Below are 22,749 nucleotides of genomic sequence, written 5' to 3'. Positions count from 1 at the left end.
GATGACACTCATTGTATGACTTGTAAAATTCCTACGAGGGTTCCTTTCTGCAAGGTTTATTCTCCAGAAATAGAGTGGCCTTTTTGAATCAAGTTGAACTCATTGAGAGATCGTATCGTTTTACACTTACAGAGCAGTAAGCTCCAGGCTATGTTTTACTATCCGCTCTCTCCAGCACCTGCTGTCGGCTCACAGATTCTCGCTGCTAATGCCAGGGGCTTGGTATACTTCCCCATTTTGGTATAAATGGACACATGTTAAAACGTAAGCCCAGAAGTCTCCATGTCTGCCCATCATTGTTTACTCCTTCATTGATGTCAAGACGCCAACCATGGATTACCTGGGAGCTCACCTCGCCTTTAAGTCCCGCTGGGAGAAGACAGATGAAGAACTCTGCAGACATAGTATGTCCTTTGTGCTTCACAAGGCGATACGAACAGATTTCTTCGCCAGCTACCTTTACCTGCTGGAGAAATATCCTCTTGGTAAGTGATAGATGTCAAGCCTTATACTTTCTATGCGTCATGTATTGAGGCTTATGAAGACATTACAGCCAGAAGTCATATATTTAAAGCTGACCTCCGGCACTCTAATGTGTCTACTGTATGTTATATCATATTCTGGCTTTATAGTCACTATATATATAAGATAGATAGATATCCGTCACTGGCAATGTATCAATGAGCCTAATAATGTGCTAGTATTAGCATATATTCCATTTAGGTATTTTATATATAGCATGTTTAAAGGGGTATTCCGGGCAAAATTTACTGATAAGCTGTCCCCTTTAATATGTTATGTTGCTTATTTATCTCAATGAAGTATGTTGTGCCAATAGTTTTTTTTTTTTTCCCTGAAAAAACTAGCTAAGGCTGGGTTCACACACAGTATATTTCAGGCAGTATTTGATCCTCATGTCAGGTCCTCATAGCAACCAAAACCAGGAGTGAATTAAAAACACAGAAAGGATCTGTTCACACAATGTTGTAATTGCGTGGATGGCCGTCATTTAATGGCAAATATTTGCTGTTATCTTAAAACAACGGCCGTTGTATTGAAATAATGGCAATTATTTACCGTTATATGGCGGCCATCCACTCAATTTTAACATTGTGTGAACATAGAAAAAAAGAAAAATTTGGTCAGCTCTCCTAGAACACCGTTCACACTAGGCAGGAGCACGTTGCCATGGCTGAAATTGCAAACATACAAAAACACTGAAAAAGTGCAACAGCTCACCGCAACAGCAAGATACAGACCCACCATAGACATGAAAATAGTTAAAAGCAGCCCCCCCAACTGCCAAAAAAAATTTCCCACAAAAATAATGAGTCTCTTGGTTACTATTTGCAAACGGCGTAAACTGCCCCACCACGATAAGGTAGACTCATATCGAGGCAGACCCTACACTGTACTATGGCCTCTCCATGGCGTGTAATACGCCTATGCTCCAGGCATGCAAGATCCGTCTAATACCTGCAAAAATAATAACACCACCTGGGTGAGATAGGTGGAGTGTACGACCAAGTAGAGGCAGCCACTCCCCCAACTGGAACACAGAAAGAAAAGAAATAATTTGGTCAGCTCTCCTAGAACACCGTTCACACTAGGCACGAGCACGTTGCCGTGGCTGAAATTGCCATGAGCTGTTGCACTTCTGCAGTGTTTTTGTTTGCTTGCAATTTCAGCAAATTTACGCTGTTTGCAAATAGTAAACAAGAGACTCATTATTTTTGTGGGAAATTTTTTTGGCAGTTTACTTTTAACTATTTTCATGTCTATGGTGGGTCTGTATCTTGCTGTTGCGGGGAGCTGTTGCACTTCAGTGTTTTTGTGTGAACATAGCCTTTCTGTGTTTTCAATCCACTCCTGGTTTTGGTTGCGGACCTGACATGAGGACCAAATACTGCCTGAAATATACGTAGTGTGAACATAGCCTTAATACGCAACATCCGTTTTAAGGCTATGTTCACACACAGTATTTTTGCTCAGTATTTTGCAACCAAAACCAGGAGTGGATTGAAAACCCAGAAAGGCTATGTTCACACACTGTTGAAATTGAGTGGATGGCCGCCATTTAATGGCAAATAATTACCATCGTTTTAAAATGACGGCCATTGCTTTGAAATAACAGCCATTATTTGCCATTAAATGCACTCAATTTCAACAGTGTAAGAACATAGCCTTTCTGTGTTTTTAAACCACTCTGGGTTTTGGTTGCAAAATACTGAGCAAAAATACTGTGTGGGAACCCAGCCTAAGGCTATGTTCACACTACGTAAAAGCACGGCTGTTGTTGCCATCGGCAACAACGGTCGTACTTTCTGCGGAGTGGAACACTGCCTCTGGTTCAATGGGATCCCGGCCGGAGCGTATGCACATCGTATACGCTCCGGCCTGGATCCCGTGAGGACCCGCAAATAACTGACATGCCAGTTTTCCGAGGCTGCAATTCAATGAATTGCGGCCATAGGAAACCCTGTCAGTTCACACAATGAAGCGAGCGGCTCCGGCCGCTTGCTTCATTGTGTGCAGGGGAAAGTTCTGATGCGGGCGCGCTGATGCGCCCGCATCAGAACCCTGCGTCCGAAAGATCATCCAGCTGGTACTTAAGTACCGGCCGGGATGATCCGTGCAGAGACCGGCCATTCCGTGACCCGGCTGGGTCACAGAACGGCCAGTCTCTATACGTAGTGTGAACATAGCCTTAAGGGGTATTCTCTTCTTTAAAAATTGGCACCTATTCACAATATAGGGGGTGACAATCGAATCGGTTGGGGTCCAGCCACTCGGATGCCCAGTAATTCCAAGAGTTCAGAATTATTGCCCCCCCCCCCCCCCCCCCCCCGTATTAATGGAGTGAATCATTTGTGATCATTGCTCCTTTTATTCTCTATGAGGCTTCTGAATATTGCTGAGCTCAGCAGACAATTTTCCTGCATTTTCTTGATCAGTGGTCAGACCCCCACTAATAATCTTATACATAGTGGTAGCAAATTATTGTATTTATTTTTTTTTTCTGAAATCTTGAAGCTTATAGTGTTTTTCCTACTCCATTCTGTTCTCAGTCACCTGGAGAGGTATAGGCTTTCTCCTGCAAGAAAATGATGTGATGGCACATGGGCGCACTAGAAGTCCTGTGCTGCTGTACAGTACAGGAGTGGGGAGTTCTCTACTCCACTATATACATTCTGTAGCATGCTATGTTATTGGCATGGAGCTCCACAATGTGTGCGTACTGAACAGGAACAGGGTCTTCTGTTCACCACCAGATTCCCTGCTCCTGTACAATACCATATCTCCCAACTTTTTGGACGGCCAAACAAAGACACGTGGTTCACTCTCCGAAAATTTTACAGACTTTTTAATTCAAGGATGCATTCACACATTAGTAACCCTGTCTGTAATTACGGACCCGCAACTGCGGACAGGATTACTATGTGTGTCAGTAACTATCTGCATTTGCAGGGACTCCCTGTCAAACAGGTGACATAGGAAGAAACCAGACACACAGCAACATAAAATGTTTATTAATACAAATCTAATTCCTAGGTCAGAAAGAGGGACATGTAAGGGGCAAAGAGGGACAGAGGGACATGGGTGAAAAGTAGGGACTGTCCCTCCAAAAGAGGGACACTTGGGAGGTATGCAATACACAGTAGTGATGTGTACATGTACTCATCACAACCCACATTAGATTCTTAGGGGTGCAAAATTTTGAATTTGTAAGAGTTTTGCACTCAGAGCAACTACTCCCACCACACTATGCCACTACCTGTCCATTGCCCCTATAATAGCCATAGGGCTTAAAAAAAAAAAAAAAAAAAAAAAAAGAATGCAAATAAAAATTCAAATCATAGTCTCCAAATTTTTCGTTTTTGGTCACATCACAGAAACAAAAGGAATAATATATATCACGGTACAAAAAATGAGCCCTCACACAGCTCCAAAGGTGGAAGAATAAAAAGTTACAGGGGTCAGAACATGGCAATGCACAGATTGTTTTGAAAGTTTTTTATTGATTTATTTTTTAATAGTAAAGCAAAACAAAAGCCCCCTGTTTTGCATTGCTGAATTTGCACTGACATGTGGAATTTATTTGTGCGGATTTATATCGGATATACCATACAGAGAACTTAAGGCTTTATTACACCAAGCGAATATCATCCGTACTTGGCCAACGGCCGAGAATTGCTTGGTGTAATAGCTAGTATTAAAAGGCAACGATCAGCTGACATGCATGTTGTCAGCTGATCCTTGTCTTTCAACAAATCTTCAGTGATAATGCTGGCCGTCGCCACGTAATAGGAGCTGCGTCAGCAGACCAATGCCATCTCAATGTAATGATTGTCCAGGCAGCCCCTCCCGCAGCTCCCCGCTGCCTCCTGCTCTTACCCGCTCTCTGTTGGCGCATGTAATAGCGCCGGCAGAGAGCGGGGAACGAGTGAGTGCTGATCTGAAAGGTCGGCGTTCACTTGCTCCTCCAGATCGGCCTGTGTAATAGGGCCTTTATTGTCCAAAAAAATAGCTTAATTGTATATATATATACATATATATATATATATATATTTTTTTTTTTTTATAGTTACATAGTATCGGAAATGTGTTTTAGGGCATATTAACAACTGTAGATGTATCAAATAAATCTTATTATCCAAGAAGCTCATTCCTTAGCACGGGTGCAGCATGAGACAAGTCTTGGACACAAGAATGCAAACGTAGAGCGTCTTAGACATAACAATCCCACCATTGATCTTACAAGTCAACCTATTTACTATCCCAAAGCGCACTTGGTATATTATGCAGTAAGTGTTCACCAACCTGCACCTATGAAAAAGTAAAAAAACAAAAAAACAACTGGCGAGTAAAAGTTCTCCGTGTTAGGATAAGTGTAAGGAATTCTGTTAAGTATGTGTATGCATAACAAGAACTTATTAGATTATGCATTAGAGCCCAGGAGATAACTTCTTAGCAGGTGCTCACAAGAATAGATTGCATAGTGGTCCATGTTGGATTTGACATTTGCGACTGGAGACATCATTGTCAGCCACATTGGATTGGGTGCATGGATGCCATTTGTAATTGAATTAGCTTGGATATGGGATCAAATATTTGTAATTTATTTTGAAGTGTCATTGTCCTTGGCTTTGTCAGTAGAAGGTACATGCATCAGTAGCTGCCGGAGATTAGTCCCGAGCTCATCTCCACTAAGATGTTATTAGCCGTAAGAATGCAGCATTAAAACACTAAACCCGAGACATGATGGAGTTTAAGTGGCCTCAATCTGAGGGACAGGTTCCCTTTCATGCCTGCGAGGCATCATAATTGTATCCCCTTTAAGTAATCGATAGATGATTGGAGGCAGAGTTGTTCCTCTGATAAATGGCCAAGATAAATAGTGACCAATCTGCCCATAGACGCTGGAATCTCAACCACCCTCTGGGAATCTGACAACTCTATTTTCAGCTTGTAAAGTCGTTCATGCAGAGACATATACAACTCCACCATTATATGTATGGGATACGATATACCACCCGAGATAGATAACATATTGAATATTTTTCAGTGAATCCTGGTGCTCTTCTCTTTTTGAAGAAGTGACCAGAGGAGGAGAATCGGATCTCAAAGGCAAAAAACCATACTCACCCATCACTCACTTCTGCTCCAGTATCACCGCTAACCCTCTAAAGTGCCCGGCCAAAGTGCTTCTATGAAATCCCTATACACTCATCATGTGCAAGAGCAACCATATGTGACCACCGAAGCCAGTGATTGGCTGAATGTAATGAGACAACATTGGATTAAAGGGGTATTCCAGGAAAAAACTACTTTTCCCCTATCCAAGTAAGAGATTGCTGGGGGCCGACCTCTGTACCCCAGTTGATCTCCATATTGGACCCCGACTTTTGTGTAATGAATAGAGCCAGGGTACGGCATATGACCCGCGGCTTTATTCATTCCTATGGAGCGACAGAAAGAGCTGAGTACACCATAAGAACGCTGTATTTGGCTCTTTCCCTCGGCTCCATAGGAATGAATACAGCCGCGGGTCATGCGGTGTACCCCAGCTCTTTTTATTACACAGAAGCCGAGGGCCCAATACGGAGATTGACGGGGGGGGGGGGGGGGGAACAGAGGTCGGACACCCCGCGATCTCTTACTTTTCCTCTATCCTGTGTATAAGGGGAAAGTTGTTTTTTCATGGAATATCCCTTTAATTTCACAGAGCAATCTGTACCACGAGTGCCGATAAACCGGAGAGTAAGCAAAAGGGTTGTTATATTTCTCTTAGTTTGTACTCTAAACTTTTCAAAAAGCCCAGATATTGGCTAGGTCAAAGGTCTAGATCGCAACAGGTCTCCTGACTGCTATGATCGCTAGTTATAAAAAGGAGACGCGCACGGCAGCATGCTCCACTCCCCATGCAGCCACAAAATCCTACTAATTTGCTTCATAGAGTATAATGGTGCAAATGAGTTGGTTCAGAAGGCCAGACAGTTAGTGTAACACTCTGATGTGCACTTCACCTTCTAAGGGTCCGTTCACACTACATAATTAGCACAGAATTTTAAGTGGAGTCCATGTCACAGACTCTGCTTTAAGTTCCGCCTGTCCCATTGATTCATTAAGATGTCTCACATGCACTCCGCCATCCACCCAAAGAACTGACATGTCAATTCTTTAGGCAGATGGCGGAGTGCATGTGAAACATCCTATTGCACTAATGGGACAGGCGGAACTTCAAGTGGAGTCCGTGGCATGGACTCCACTTAAAATTCTGTGCTAATTCTGTAGTATGAATGGACCCTTAGGACTGAGACTTGGTGTGATCTAAACTTTTTACATATATGGATGACATAGTAGAAATAGCGTCTGAGAGTGACAGCCACCAATGCGAGGAATCTTTAAAACATTATTGAGTCATCCAGTAGGTTTATGGAACGTTTCGACCCATAAGGGTCTTTATCAGGCAGCGTTCTGGTAATAACGTCCATGTAGTTTATTGAAGAGCAGAACCACAGCCCTGTGCAAAAGTTTTTGGCAGATGATGGCAAAGATGGTTCCCCAACTCCATCGAAAAAGCATCTTATTGGCTCCAAATTATTACTCTGCAGCCAGACAACCCCAAACATCCCACCAATGTCATTAAGATCTATGTTCAGTGTAAAGGAGAACAAGGAGTTCTTGGGGTGATGATATGACCCCCATAGTTTCTTAATCTCATATGACCCAATCAGTCTGGGATTACATGAAGAGAATGAAGGATCTGAGCAGTGACATCCACAGAAGATAAGAAGATCCCGGCTTAGTTCTCCAAGATGATGGAACAAGCTGAGAAAAGAAGACCCAATGCTGTCCATGTATGTCCATGTTTTATCTATGAAAACGTTAATAAAATAAGTTTGCAAAAAAAAGACCCAATGCTTTAGGCAAAGGGAAAAGGTCACCACATATCGAGACCATTTAGGTTTCTCTTCTTCTCTTCTATCTATTTCCTTTGCATTTTGTTAATTCATATAAATGAACACTTCTAGGTATGGAACCACTCCTACTTTGCAGCACTTGCATGGTACTGTGTATATGTAAGAAAACTAGAGGATATATTAGGCTACTAGAGTGGTGGAGGTCGGGGTCGTCCTTGGTGAGACATAAATACTTACCAGACCATAGGATTTTTGGTAATGCTATGATAAGTTGTGTAGAATCCTTCAGTAATCCTGGTAGATTTATGATGTATTTCTAAGGGAATAGATACAAAAAGTGTCAGAGCTTTCTAGAACGCCTGATAGGATTTGCCGGCCAGGGAGATTACTGGGAGATTTCCTCTACGTTCATCACATATGGTGAAATGTGGAAAGATTGACATATTTTTTTTTTACTAATATGGTAGAATTATTACCGTTGTTGTTTTATTTATTTGTCTATTTTTCCCTTTTTATTTGATTTTCTCTTTTTCTTCTGTGAATGAAGTAATAAACTTTGTAGGTAAACTAAAGCCGGCCATACACATTACATACGTGTTGGCTGGGCCTGTTGGTTTTCTCAGCTGACCATCTATTTTTACTGGGACTGACATAAGTGTGGAAAACAATAGGTTTTATGTGTCTATGTGGATTTTTTGTGTCTATTGCTTTCACTTTTTTCTGCTGTTGGTGATGATTAGCGTTAGATTCTGTTTACTATTTAGTATTGATTGAAAATGTTGGAAACTGAATTAAAAATTGTTGAAAATTTTTCGGTAGTGTAGATGTGCTGGGTAATTTTAGAACTGGATCAGCACCTGATTTGCTTTTATAAAGGGGTATTCCAAGTTAATTCCCTATCCACAGGACCCTATGATCTCACAATTAGTATCCTGAATCATTATGGTGGTGAGTCCATTCATTGTCTATAGAGCTGCCGAAAGTGGCTGAGGATTGTACTCATTAAAACATAATGGGGCATCAGCACCGTCGGTTATCTTACACTTATTCCAAGTAAAAAAGTTTATTCTCTATCCACAGGACCCTTGAAATACTGAGAACAGAGCCCTGAATCATTGTGAACAAAACACAGCAATCGCTGAGCTCAGGGAGACCAGCGACAAAAAAATCAAATGGAGTACTCACTGAAGAGTCTCCACTGATGCATTGCCCCCTATAAATTTAAATATGCAAAAGAAGCGTCCGTGGAGTCTCAGTTACGAGTCTCAAAACACGGGAATAGCCAGATATCCCTCCAGGAGAGGGACGCCTATTGCCAAGGGGGTGCCTCCCAGTGGGGAGATCACCAAACCACCCTGATATGTAGCCCCTTAAGTCCCACTCGGTTGCAAGTATTGGAACATAAATAGGGAAATATCAGGGTGGCCCCTTTTGGTGGCATCATTGTGATGCTGAGCCCATTCATTCTCTATAGAGCTGCTGGAAATGGCCGAGCATTGTAGTCAGCCATCTCCAGCAGCTACATAGAAAATAAATGGAGTGGCGCCCCCCTGAGATCTGACACTTATGACCTATCCTCTAGATAGAGGATAAGTGTTCTAACCCAGAATTATCCCTTTAAATATTCCCATCTGTCCTCTTTGTCAGTGGTTTTCTGTTGAAGTTTGGAATATTCAAAGATGAAGATTTTTGATAAAGGGAAGACCTCAATATGAGGCTCCTTTCCGTGTGGATCTCAAATTCACTGTACAGACTAGAGGGAAGGTCATGTATGGATAGAAAGCAGCAATGTTTACTTGTTTAAGACTCGTTTTGGAGGCCTTACTCCATTCAGGCCATTGAATTTGTTTTACATTGAAAGCCAATTTAGATTCTACTGGATCCCTACTACTCCCTGAGCCGGTAGCAGAGCCCCTGACCCATGGAGTATAGAGAGGTAAGTGATACATAACATCACCACTTACCTCTATGGGCCGTAAGTAAACAACCCAGTACGTTGCTGTTTACCGTATAGGAGCCATTAAGTTTTGCACTAGTATTTTTCATGATCACAAGACTTAGGGGTTGAAGAGACCCAACTGATGGGTAATGATTTATTTATAACACAAGCCTGGAGAACAGAAATGGCTGCACATCACACCCATGGTTGACACCAAAGCCTATTCAGCTACATCAAAAACCAACATCAGAAGTTAGTATATAATTTAATCAAACCATATTGCCTCATGTACCACGTGCAGGTCTCTCATACATATGAGTCCCTACACTAAACGACACTGTGCCGGTCAGCAAACGCCAACCGTGCAAGGCAAGCGCAAGCAGGGAAGGGGGCCACAGAATGGCCCTGCAACCCCACTGTCGCAGGAACAAACCCCAAGGCCCCCCCAAACCCCATAGGCACCGCCGCCAAGCAACACAAGTGTGAACAAGGTGTTACTACTCACCAATGCACCAGCAGGTAGAATGGGAGAAAGAGGAGGTACTTACCATATGTGCACAGGTGCTTCCTGCTGATTGGGGACACATGGGTCTTACAAGGGAAGAGTGCTAGTCACAAAGAAATTTATTTGTAGGCAATGCACCACAAAAATTGTTTTTATAAAAACTAGCGCTTCTCCAAACGTAAGAAAATAGTCTCATTCATTGGCAGCTGATAAATAATCTTATGGTACAACTGTGTGGCGCAGACAGCAGCCAGAATGTATGGAGAATACTAATCATCCAAGATCGCTTCATACTTCCCTACTTGACCTGTGCAGTACTTGTACGTCATATGTCAGGAAGGGGTAAAAATGGTTGTCTCATAAACCTATCCATAACATAGGAGAAATGCGTATGATCCCTGAGGGTCTGGACATTGGGACCAGCAGTAATCTCAGAAATGGGGGTTCCAAATCTCCCATGGAAATCAAGTAAGGGTCATGTGTATGCACTGCCACTCCATTGCCTTATCCCTTATCCTGTGGATAGGGATAGGGATTATTGGTGGGACCATCCTTTAATAGACTGCTCCTGAACTACCCAATAGAAGTCCAATACAGAATTGTCTACTCTATATATAGAAACAATAATCTTTATACCCACCTCAGATACTCACTATATCTATATTGTTATATTTTTCTTACTTTACAGTAAAACTCTTCGCCCTCACCAGTGAAGTGATCGATGGAGAGATGCAGTTTTATGCGAGGGCCAGGAACTTCTATAGAGATTGTCCAGCAACAGAAGAATCCATGATGGGAGACTTTTTTGACCTCTCCAGCATTGACATTGAAGTTTCTCGAGAATTTCTAAGGAAATTTGTTGGAGTAAGTAACAACCCGGTTGTCGAAATGAACCTCAAACCGCCATTGTCTCTCTATCTCCCTCCGCAGTTTCCATTGCCATAATACCGAACCGAAAAATGTAATTGCTTTAAAGGACCAAGCTATTTATAAAGTAAAGCCGGTGGGCATTATACATATCTGGTGCCATAATCCTTCATATGATATAGCCATATCATGTTTATAATCTCTTAATTAAGATGACGGGGTAGACCATATGGCAGCAGCTGAAGCAACATGAGGAGAGGAGTTTGATTATAAGTATATGGCTTCTGGTCTTATAGCGCCATCCAGGAGTTTTACAGTAATGGACACTGGATAGCACTATAATGTACCGGAATTAAATGTAAATGCCGGACTACTAAAGTCTAAGTGTATGCCGGGACAGACTGCTCGCGTCTACCCTACTGCCATTTGTACCTTCAAGGACTGAGAACTGATGTACTGTAGAAGGATCGACTGTGAGGACAATAAGGTTCTCCGAAACTAATATTAAAAATCCTTATCATTTTATTCAGTCTTCCTTGTGTTTTCCGTCCCATCCCGCCCCCTGACACAGGGCATAGTTCAAGGTTAGAGATGAGCAAATCGCTCATCTAAACAAAGTGAATTGCTTTGATTGATCAGCGCTCCGCTCATCAAGCCGCCAGCCTTTCAGGTCTACTCCGCTCCCTGGCACTCCTCCCAGGATTCCAGGAAAAGCTGGATCCAATCCTGGGAAAATGGGAGAAGATTGGATCCAGCTTTTCCCCAACACCTGGGTTGAGCGCAGGGAGCGGAGCGCTAATCAAACAAAGTGCTTCACTTAGTTCAAATGAGCGATTCGCTCATCTCCCTTTAAGGGGTTTTGCCACCATGGACACTCCATTGTCTATAAGGGCCAGTTTACGCAGAGTACAACTGGCATAATTATTCCACCGCAGAATCCCGCCAGCCTCCCTGTCATAATGACAGTCTATGGGAGGCTCGTGCGCCTCCTTTCTCCGCGAGGAAGAATGGACATGTCCATTCTTTCAAGCGGAGAGAAGGAGGCGCGCCAGTTTTACTCTGTGTGAACTCAGCCTAAGAGTACAAGATAACAACATACAGCACTGCTGCTCCATCCAGATGGGAGTCCCGCTCTTTAGATCACGGGTGGTCACAGTAGTCAGACCCCTGGCATTCAGACACATATCCCCTGTGGTAAGGAGATAAGTTACCATGGTGGCAAAACCCTTCTACATGTGCTTTTCTAATTATTTTATCAGTTATGCGGCATTATGTTAATGTCTTCACTGACATATTACTTCCCCGTCCATTAAGTTATATTTGAGTACATGATATAAACTCGTTCAGTTGCGTAGTGCCAGCAGACAGCTACAGAGGCCAGGGCTATCACGCCTGTGCCATCTGCAAAAAGGCATTAAGATATTTATATCATATGGTTTCAATATCATGGCAGCCATCCCCGAAATTTCTAGATATTTCCCATAGTTAAAACATTTTGTAAGCCTCCAATGGCCTTTAAGCAGACAAAGCTCACGTCTTGTTACAAAAGAGGGCAGAGAAATGGAGTATCTATTCCTAAAATTATATATCAGTAGTATATACAATGTTCTAACAATAAAATAACATAAAAACTACCTGTCTAATATTGTGATATTGTGTGGGTTCCTCCAAACAGCCCTGAGGCCTCTTAAGATCTGCTGTGGTATCTGGAGCCAAGTCATCAGCAGTAAATTTTTAAAATGGCACCAGTCATGAAGTAGGGTGGACCCAGTGAGACGAGTGATTGATTTACTGCCGGATGTTCAGGTATCCATGGAGACGACCATGCTGGGTTGGTAATGGACACGACCCTAATTGGTGTAGAACATGGGCCAGCATGGTTGTCTCCATGGATACGGAGACTTTATGCGGCAAATGGAATTCTCACTGTGTAAAGTCACAGGTACACATTAAGTCCCGTGAGGTGAGGCCTCCATGAAACGGACTTCTTCTAATACATACCATCAATGATCGATCAGAATGAGAACTAGGGAATTTATAGTCACTACCTTAATCTTTATGTCATTGTGTCCAGGGCAATTTCCAGCTAAAGGAAGTCACTGCCAGTAGGGAATCCTGCTGCTATAAAAATGGGGGATTTGATCTGTACAGTATTTAAAAAGATGGTACTATAAAATAACATCCACATGAATGATAGAGTTCCAGCACAATATTGCCTTCCTCAGTGTGCCTTCCTCCTATATTACATCCTAGTGCCACAAACCAGTGCCAAAAAGAGAGATTTTCACTCGTTTGCAAAGCTTATTAAAGGACAACTCCGGGCATGGTGATTTATTGTAAGAGTGCCAGGGAGGATGAAAGAAATAATGTGCTTTCACCTCCCTGGCTCCGGCGCTGATGCTGCAAAGCGCTGCTCTGGTCCCCTGGGTCCCCGGCCACTTTCTGGTTAAAGCGGGGACCCAGGTTGTGACGTGTCAGGGCCGCGCAGCCAGTCAGTGGCCATAACGGGGTCCCAACTCAGCCACTGACTGGCTGAACGGCCCTGACACGTCACAACTTGGGTCCCCACTCTACCTAGGAAGTGGCCAGGGGACCTGAGGTGACAAGCTGCTCAGCCAATCACTTGCCAGGTCGGGACCACAGTGGCCAGTGATTGGCTGAGCAGCCTGTCACTTCACAGACACACCCTCAAGTTGCTCCGGAGGCTGCAGTGAACGTGGAAAGGCGAAGAGAACACCCAGGAGCATGGAGAGGTAATGTATGAACCTCACTTTTAAAACAAGGGCTGCACAGACGTCGCTAACGGTATTTATATATATATATATATATATATATATATATATACAGCCCTTGCTGCACAATAGTCGAGCCGTGTAATAGGCTCAGTAAATGAGCGCCAGTCTAGCAATATGAGTATCTACAAAAGAACCTTTCAGGGTGACCATAATCAGAAGGGGCCCACTTCCAAAGAGTCAAAAAAAATAATGTTAAAGAGTACATACAGTATTACAAATAAGCATATACATGAGATAAATCCTGCTCATAGGCGTTATGTTTATACTTTCAGCATATTATAACCATGGCGGTAGGATGACCATTAATGTCCTGGAGCCCAGACCCCTCTCAGTCTATCCCTGCAAAAGGATACACCCCGAGTGGTGGACATAGCTTATTGATACAACATGTTTCGGCTCCATCATGTCTTTTTGGGTATTTTTAAAATCGAAAACACAAGTGGCAGTAAAATTCATAGTAAGCTACAGAAGAACGTTATACAACTATTTGGGTAAAACAGAACAAGATTTATTACGCTCATGCAGATAGGTGATAAATGTATGGTTGCAGGGGACGCCACTGTTCAACTTTTTTTTTCACATTTATTTTATTTCAAAACTTTGAATGTAATTTTGCTCTATTCATTTCAATGACAGGCTATGATATGTTATACCCCATTTTTAATGGTGTATTTAATATTGTGCTGGCTACCGCTTGGAATCTGTCAGCACCGCACTAACAGACACGTCCACAGCTGCGTAGTGGAGCTGAGCTGGCGTATTGTGGGTGCTTATTTGCTTACAGTGCCAGCTGTAACCACTAAATCTTCCACAATGCAAACATGAAGGACGGCGGCCTCTGTATACATTGACCCAACAGGGATGAGATATGAGGTCAGTGCTAATAGGGTAACTGCAGAAGGTTCAGGGCATCTCTAGGGGAAAACAAACTTTCTGAAGCTCCATATCAGTTCAGGAAAAGAAACTATGAACAGAGCAACTCCACCTTGTGTGCAGATTTACACTACCTAGATGTAAAGACGTGACTGGGAGATAATCAAAAACACTTACGGCCATGAAGACGTAACACGCCGAGTAACTATGTAATTGCTGGAACGCTCCTTGTTATTGCGCAGTGCATTATACATTGAATAAGCTTGGCAAATTGGATATCCATCCGACTTTAGAGGTTGACAGATGAATTAAATCTACATGAAGTAAAGGTGAAATGTGGAAGCTGCTGGCAAAGTAAACCAAACATGATATACACAGGAGTCTGCCAGATCGACGCTATTCTATTTTTACTGTAGAGTTTGAAAGGATTAATAACATGGCTTTTAATTCAGCACCCACTTGTAATCTGTCACTTAGAAGAGATGGCGTTTAGCTCCTCGATTATATTAATGGGCTGTATAAACATAAAGGAGGACTGCTTCCGAATCCCAGCAACGGGGCAAAACTAACACGGCCCGTTTTAGCCAAGTGCCAATCAGTGAGATCGGTGTTCGCTTGCAGAGTCTTGGGTCAACAGTTGTGCATCCAGGCCGTATGAAGGATAGCAGGATTGTTTGTGCGGCCTATTAACTTCATTATAGTGGGCCACACATTCCCTTTTATACAAGAAGATGTAAAGGAATATAGCAATTTTATCCTGCGGCGTTGTGCCTCCTCTGCAGCACTTTAAAAAAAATGAAACTTCTGCAGAAGCATGACACATTACTTACATATCTATCACAGTTTTGAAACTACCAAAAATCCATTTGTTTTTTTTTTGTTTTTTTTGTTCTGTATTGTGTTTCTGTACTTCCTGGTTGAGCAGTACCCAGAATGCAGTACTGGTTCCAGAATGCAATGCTTTCCCTCAGCTGTTCATCACAGTCCACAGTCCTTGCTGCAGCTGCTTCTGGCCGGTCAGAGATGGTGAATCACTTAGGGGATTGGGGGATCCAGCCAAGCCTCCTGTGACATCATGTCCTGCTCCCTGTCTGCATCATCAGCCTGTGTTCAGCAAACACACACAATGTGAGACAGAGGCATGGAATCTTTGTCTCCAAATGTGGGAGAGCAGTGGCAGTAGGAGACAATGTGGATTGGCACAGAGACCATTTTTTTCACTTCCTGGATTTCTATCAGCTACCAGTGTGGCAGAACCGCACAGATATGGTAATACATTATATAGAGACATCTATAGAACTTTTAATGTACTTTTAATAGAAAACAAATTTTTCCTACGTGGATTTCCCCTTTAAAGGACTTCTCCTTTAAGCAGACTTTAAAAAAAAGGCAGAGGGGAACATAAAAAACAAGTATACCTCACCTCTCCCTGTGCCTCTCCAGTGTCTGATTGCCGCTCTGTGATCATCTCCCAGCCAACATCACAACCCGGTTTATTGACTGCCAGCTCAGCCAATCAGTGACGGGTGTAGGACACCGCAGCAGTCACTGTTGGCTGAGCGGGCAATCCATTAGCCGGTAAGGCATTTTCCTCTGGTCTTTCCTTTCGGCAGGGGGTTCCTGAGCTGGTGTAGCGGTGCAACACGGACACGTGGAGAGGTAAGTTAGCGTTCTGTAATAACTTCCCCCCTGCTGGCTGCCCAAAGATAAAGATGGCTGGACTTCTCCTTTAATAAATGTCTCCCTAAGTCTGTAGGCCGGTTTTACTATATAATAAGAATATATATTTGTGAAAGTATTACAGCTACAACTCCCGGCCAACCAGGTCTGATGATCCAAAAGTGATTCAATGAAGGAAAAGGAATAATTTCAGGTTGCTCTACCCCTATAAGGTGAGGACTTACAGGTATAATACAATCTAATACAATCTAAGGGTTGTGATTTTGTTACATTGACTAGAATCACACACAATGCCCTGGGTACGGGGTTTTATTCTGGCGTTTTCCAATAGGCTTGTGTATAGAAGTTAAACATATCTCCAAAAATGCATCAAAAATACTTTTCAATCATAACCGATATAATAAACGTCATGGAAATTTCAGTTTGTACAAATGTCTGAACTATAAAAGGAGGATACCAGACAAAATGTAATCTCAGGATAGGTCATCAGTATCAAATATTGTGCGGTGGCCAAGATAGATGACTGCAGTTTAACCCTCAATTAAGTGGATGAGGCCTGAGCTGTAATAACCCAGCATGGCCACTACATAATGTACGGAGCTGTTTGCTTTCAGCAGCCAGTGCTATGGATCAATTGCTATCATCTAACATTAATGACCTATCCTAGGGATAGATCATCAGTAAACTTGGACCAGAAAAAAAGGTTACCCCTAGAAAGTAAAAAAAAAAAAAAAGTTAAGCAGAAAATCAGAAAATTAAAAAATGTAAAAGACTATGAGGAAAAAAAACTAAAACTGACTGTGTCTCCAAGGAATTAACAGTTATATAAATAGAGCCATAGAGCCTTATACAGCCATGTATATGTATAGTCATAGGGGGAGATTTATCAAACATGATGTAAACTGGCTCAGTTGCCCCTAGCAACCAATCAGATTCCACCTTTCATTTTTCAAAGAGTCTGTGAGGGATGAAAAGTAGAATCTGATTGGTTGCTAGGGGCAACTGAGCCAGTTTCACTGTACACCATGTTTGATAAATCTCCCCCTATGATAGAGCCTTGTACAGCCGTGTATATGTATAGTCATAGAGCCTTGTACAACCGTGTATATGTATAGTCATAGAGCCTTGTACAGCCGTGTATATGTATAGTCATAGAGCCTTGTACAACCGTGTATATGTATAGTCATAGAGCCTTGTACAACCGTGTATATGTATAGTCATAGAGCCTTGTACAGCCGTGTATATGTATAGTTATAGAGCCTTGTACAGCCGAGTATATGTATAGTCATAGAGCCTTGTACAGCCGTGTATATGTATAGTCATAGAGCCTTGTACAGCCGTGTATATGTATAGTCATAGAGCCTTGTACAGCCGTGCATATGTATAGTCATAGAGCCTTGTACAGCCGTGTATATGTATAGTCATAGAGCCTTGTACAACCATGTATATGTATAGTCATAGAGCCTTGTACAACCGTGTATATGTATAGTCATAGAGCCTTGTACAGCCGTGTATATGTATAGTCATAGAGCCTTGTACAACCGTGTATATGTATAGTCATAAAGCCTTGTACAGCCGTGCATATGTATAGTCATAGAGCCTTGTACAGCCGTGTATATGTATAGTCATAGAGCCTTGTACAGCCGTGTATATGTATAGTCACAGAGCCTTGTACAGCCGTGTATATGTATAGTCATAGAGCCTTGTACATCCGTGTATATGTATAGTCATAGAGCCTCGTACAGCCGTGTATATGTATAGTCATAGAGTCTTCTACAGCCGTGTATATTTATAGTCATAGAGTCTTGTACAGCCGTGTATATGTATAGTCATAGAACCTTGTACAGCCGTGCATATGTATAGTCATAGAGCCTTGTACAGCCGTGTATATGTATAGTCATAGAGCCTTGTACAGCCGTGTATATGTATAGTCATAGAGCCTTGTACAGCCGTGTATATGTATAGTCATAGAGCCTTGTACAGCCGTGTATATGTATACTCATAGAGCCTTGTATTGCCGTGTATATGTATAGTCATAGAGCCTTGTACAGCCGTGTATATGTATAGTCATAGAGCCTTGTACAGGCGTGTATATGTATACTCATAGAGCCTTGTATTGCCGTGTATATGTATAGTCATAGAGCCTTGTAGAGCCGTGTATATGAATAGTCATAGAACCTTGTACAGCCGTGCATATGTATAGTCATAGAGCCTTGTACAGCCGTGTATATCTATAGTCATAGAGCCTTGTACAGCCGTGTATATGTATAGTCATAGAGCCTTGTAGAGCCGTGTATATGAATAGTCATAGAACCTTGTACAGCCGTGCATATGTATAGTCATAGAGCCTTGTACAGCCGTGTATATCTATAGTCATAGAGCCTTGTACAGCCGTGTATATGTATAGTCATAGAGCCTTGTACAGCCGTGTAGCTTAATAATGAGTTTTTTTTTATTTCCATCCAGGGACCAGGAAAAGCTGGGACTGACTTTGCTCTTGATTGTGGTTCAGGTATCGGTAGAGTGAGCAAAAATGTTCTCTTACATTTTGTTAATAACGTTGAGCTGGTGGATATGACGGAGTCTTTCTTAGAAGAAGCCCAGAATTATTTGGAAGATGTAGCAGAGCGGGTGGAAACCCTCTATTGCTACTGTCTGCAGGACTTCACCCCCCCTGCTAGGAAGTACAATGTCATCTGGATGCAGTGGGTCTCAGGTTGGTGGAATAATCCCTATATAATGTATACTTGCTTTGCTCTTTTAATGGTTGTTTATTAACAAAGGGTCAATTCATTGCTTGAGGGAAATAGGAGAGGCTTATTAAAGGGGTTTTCTACTATTAAAAGGGTCACCTACAGCATAGTGATTTCTAGGGGTTATACCATCAGGACCCCTACCAAGAGCCCAGCAGTCCTTGGGAGTCTCTGGTTAAGGGAACGGTAATGGGTCTGGGACTGCAGCTACTTCCACTGTTATTAAACCTTGGCTATCACTCTTAGGCTGCCTTCACACGTTCAGTGATTTTCCCGGTCCGTGATTGTGGTCCGGCAGCTACCTCCGTGATCCGTGCAAAACAGTCCATTTGCGTCCGTTTTGCATCCGTTTTGTATCCGTGTCCGTTTTTTTCACGGATCTGTCTTACAGCATTTTAAATGACATTGATTACATCACATCCCTGTTTTTCACGGATGAACACGGATGAAAAACACGGATCTCATTGATTTCTATGGGGAATCCTTTCCGTGCATCCATTCCGAGTAATGACATGTCCTATTTTTCAACGGAACAGATCACGGATCCGTGAAATCACGGAACATCTGAATAGAAAGCAATGGGCTGTAAAATTGTCCGTGCGCACGGATCCGTGAGCACGGACAACTTCCCGGAACGTGTGAATGCAGCCTTAAAGTGAAAGTCCATAAAGGGAACCTGTCACCTGTTGCATGCTCAAAATACATGGCAGCTGCTGCCACCTCTGTCCGAGACAGGAACTGTCCAGAGCAGTAGCAAATTACGATTGAAAACATCTCTTTCTCTGGACAGTTCCTGACATGGACAGAGGTGGCAGCACAGAGCACTGTGTCAGACTGGAAAGAATACACTACTTCCTGCAGGACATACAGCAGCTGATAAGTATGGGAAGACTTGAGATTTTTAAATAAAAGTAAATCTTAAATCTGTATAACTTTCTGACACCAGTTGATTTGAATGAAAAGGATTTTTGCTGGACAACCCCTTTAAGAAAAAGTCTAATATCTTGAAGATGGAAAGGAATGTTGAAATAAAAATAAAAATAAATGTGTGATGAGAAGCTATAGCTTGCCATGTGCTTATCTACACTTTGATGTTTTTGCTAATATGTCTACTTTAAAGGGGTTGTCCAGCAAAAATCTTTTTCTTCCAAATCAACTGGTGTCAGAAAGTTATATAGATTTGTAATTTACTTCTATTAAAAAAATCTCAAGTCTTCCCATACTTATTAGCTGCTGTATGTCATGAAGGAAATGTTTTATTTTCAGACTGAAAATAAAACATTTCCTGCAGTACATATAGCAGCTAATAAGTATGGGAAGAGATGAGATGTTTTCATAGAAGTAAATTACAAATCTATATAACTTTCTGATATCAGTTGATTTGAAAGAAAAAGATTTTCGCAGGACAACCCCTTTAAGCACTGTATTAGAGACTTCCACTAGCTTTCTTATGCATTAATGTTTTGCTTCTATTTTTTCTTATTTCCTTACTTTTAAGGCCACCTGACTGACAAGGACCTCTTTGAGTTCTTAATACGCTGCAGAAATAGCTTAAAAGACAATGGGGTTATTATTCTGAAGGATAATGTGGGAAGGGAAGGCTGCAGACTCGATCCCGTTGACAGCAGTGTGATAAGAGATATGAACATACTAAGAAACATCATCGAGAAGACGGGAATGTCAATCATCGCAGAAGAAAAACAACCAGGTTTTCCAGACACATGCGTTCCTATTTGGATGTTTGCCATACAGTAGACATTTCTACAATGGCGACTTAAATGTACCCTGGGCCCAAGGCTGTCACCCAACTTGGGCCCTCTGTGTAGTCCCCCTTTAGTAGATAACCCCCAATGTAGTCCTCCTTTTGTAGATAACCCCCAGTATAGTTGCCCTTTAGTAAATGGCCCGCTGTGTAGTCCCCATTTAGTAGATGACCCCCTGTGTAGTCCCCCTTTAGTAGATGAACCCCAGTGTAGTCCTCCTTTAGTAGATCACCTCCAGTGTAGTCCCCTTTAGTAGATGGCCTGCTGTGTAGTCCCCTTTAGTAGATGACTCCCCGTGTAGTCCCCCTTCAGTAGATGGCCCCCTGTCTTGTCCCCCTTTAGTAGATGACTCCCTGTGTAACCCTCTGTGCATTCCCCCATATAGTAGATGGTCCCCTCTTCTGTAGTTCCCCTAAAGTAGATAAATAGAAAAGAAAAAAAAACAAAAATAAAACTCACCTCCCACACGCTCCTTGGTTGCTTTAAGTCTTCCTTTGCTGCTCTCCCCTGTTCTCTGTTCCAGCACAGGCAGTGTGTGTTACAGATGCTGCCTGCACCAGAAGTTCTGGCCACCTGTCAGGGCAGTGGCCAGGACTTCCGTAGCAGGCAGCATCTGTAACACCCACTGCCTGTGCTGGAGGAGAGAACAGGGGAAAGCAGCAACGGGAGACCTACAGCAACAAGGGAGCATGTGAGAAGTGAGTTTTTTTTTTTTTCAGTGCGCTCACCGGCCTTGCAGCTGCACATTACTCAGGGGGGGCCCATCAGAGGATTAACCAGCGTGCCCCCCGAGTGATGTAATATACAGTGAGATCAGATGTGAATGGTTCAGACAGCTGTGGGCCTCCCAGGACCCTCTTGCCCAAGGTAGCTGCCTGAACACTCCCACATTATAATCCACCACATAATGCGCATAATAGGGTAAAAAAAATATAAAATAAGAATAAGCCTATGATTGGTACTCCAGGCTTGCAAAATATATATTGATAATTTGCATTGCGGTATAATCCTGAAGCATGCTATATACAGTAGTGTCATTGTAATATTATAACCTTATCTTCAGTTCCATATTCATCTATAACATGCAGAATAATTCATAAGACCTGCTTTAAATCCTAAAGGGGTTTTCTGCTTTTAAGTATCTGCTCAGGGAGGGGGTAAATATAAAAACAGCTCCAGTGCCCACATCCAGGTTAAGGGACATGATGGCCGAGGAGTCGCTGATCAGGCCTGGGATGTCACGTCCCCAAACCCAGGATTGGAGCTACATAATACCAGCAGTGGTGTGGGAGCCAGAAAGATGTCTAGGGCAGTATCGGATTAATATCAGAATCCCTGGTGGTATAGGGAAGTGACACTTGGAGGTCTATTGCTGGCAATGAGGCAGTTATTGTACGAATCCTTGGTGGTCTATGGCAGTAAAGGAGTTAATGTCAGAATTTCAGGAGGTCTAGGGCAGTAAAGGGCTTAATGTCAATATAACTGGTAGTGTAGGGAGGTGAGTGGGTTAGTTTGATTATGCGCTATGGTCTAGGTCAGTTAATGGTTAATAGACATGAGAGCAGGGAGGGAATAGAGTGGACTGTTGTTCTGTGCTACACAGAAATGCTCTGCTCAATCATTTAAGGGGTTGGTCACTTTATAGTAAAGTTGTTCAGTATACAGTATTAGGCCATGTGCAGACTACGTATGAGACTGGCTGTTCCGTGACCCGGCAAGGTCACGGAACGGCCAGTGTCTGAAAAGATCATCCAGGCCAGTACTGCAGTACCGGCCGGATGATCTTTAGGGCCGGAGAGTTCTGATGTGGGCGTGCAAAGCACACTATGATGCACTCCCCACAGCACACTATGGAGCGTGCAGCCGCAGCCACTCGCTCCATAGTGTGCACTGACAGGGTTTTCTGCTGCTGCTATTCAATGAGTAGCGACTGCAGAAAACTGACATGTCAGTTGTTTGCGGCACCGCTTGGGATCCCGACCGGAGCGTATACTATGTGTATACGCACCGACCAGGATCCCATAGACGGCAAGATGACGTATATTTCCGAAAATATAAGTTGTGTGAACATAGCTCGGCCGGGATCCCATAGACGGCAAGGTAACGTATATTTCCGTATATTAACGAAAATATACGTTGTGTGAACATAG

The 22,749-nt window shown here is 42.7% G+C and overlaps 1 protein-coding gene across 1 annotated transcript; it reads left to right on the top strand.

Moving 5' to 3' along the window:
* The first annotated feature begins 257 nt into the window (after nt 1-257).
* Nucleotides 258-21,116, top strand: NTMT2 (N-terminal Xaa-Pro-Lys N-methyltransferase 2). The gene is made up of 4 exons (XM_069968955.1): nt 258-485; nt 10,557-10,732; nt 18,550-18,799; nt 20,335-21,116. Exons 1-4 carry the CDS (start codon nt 332-334, stop codon nt 20,589-20,591), a joined length of 837 nt encoding a protein of 278 aa, XP_069825056.1. The 5' UTR covers nt 258-331; the 3' UTR covers nt 20,592-21,116.
* Nucleotides 21,117-22,749: the final 1,633 nt, after the last annotated feature.

This window comes from Dendropsophus ebraccatus, chromosome 4 (assembly GCF_027789765.1).
Source record: "Dendropsophus ebraccatus isolate aDenEbr1 chromosome 4, aDenEbr1.pat, whole genome shotgun sequence".
NCBI lineage: Eukaryota > Metazoa > Chordata > Amphibia > Anura > Hylidae > Dendropsophus > Dendropsophus ebraccatus.
Note: the sequence above shows the minus strand (reverse complement) of the source record. Positions and strands in the feature narration are given on the sequence as shown.

Coding starts and splice junctions, on each gene's coding strand:
- NTMT2 (XM_069968955.1), top strand. CDS start 332: ATGGATTACCTGGGAGCTCACCTCGCCTTTAAGTCCCGCTGGGAGAAG. Junction 486..10,556: donor GCTGGAGAAATATCCTCTTG/GTAAGTGATAGA, acceptor CTTACTTTACAG/TAAAACTCTTCGCCCTCACC. Junction 10,733..18,549: donor TTCTAAGGAAATTTGTTGGA/GTAAGTAACAAC, acceptor ATTTCCATCCAG/GGACCAGGAAAAGCTGGGAC.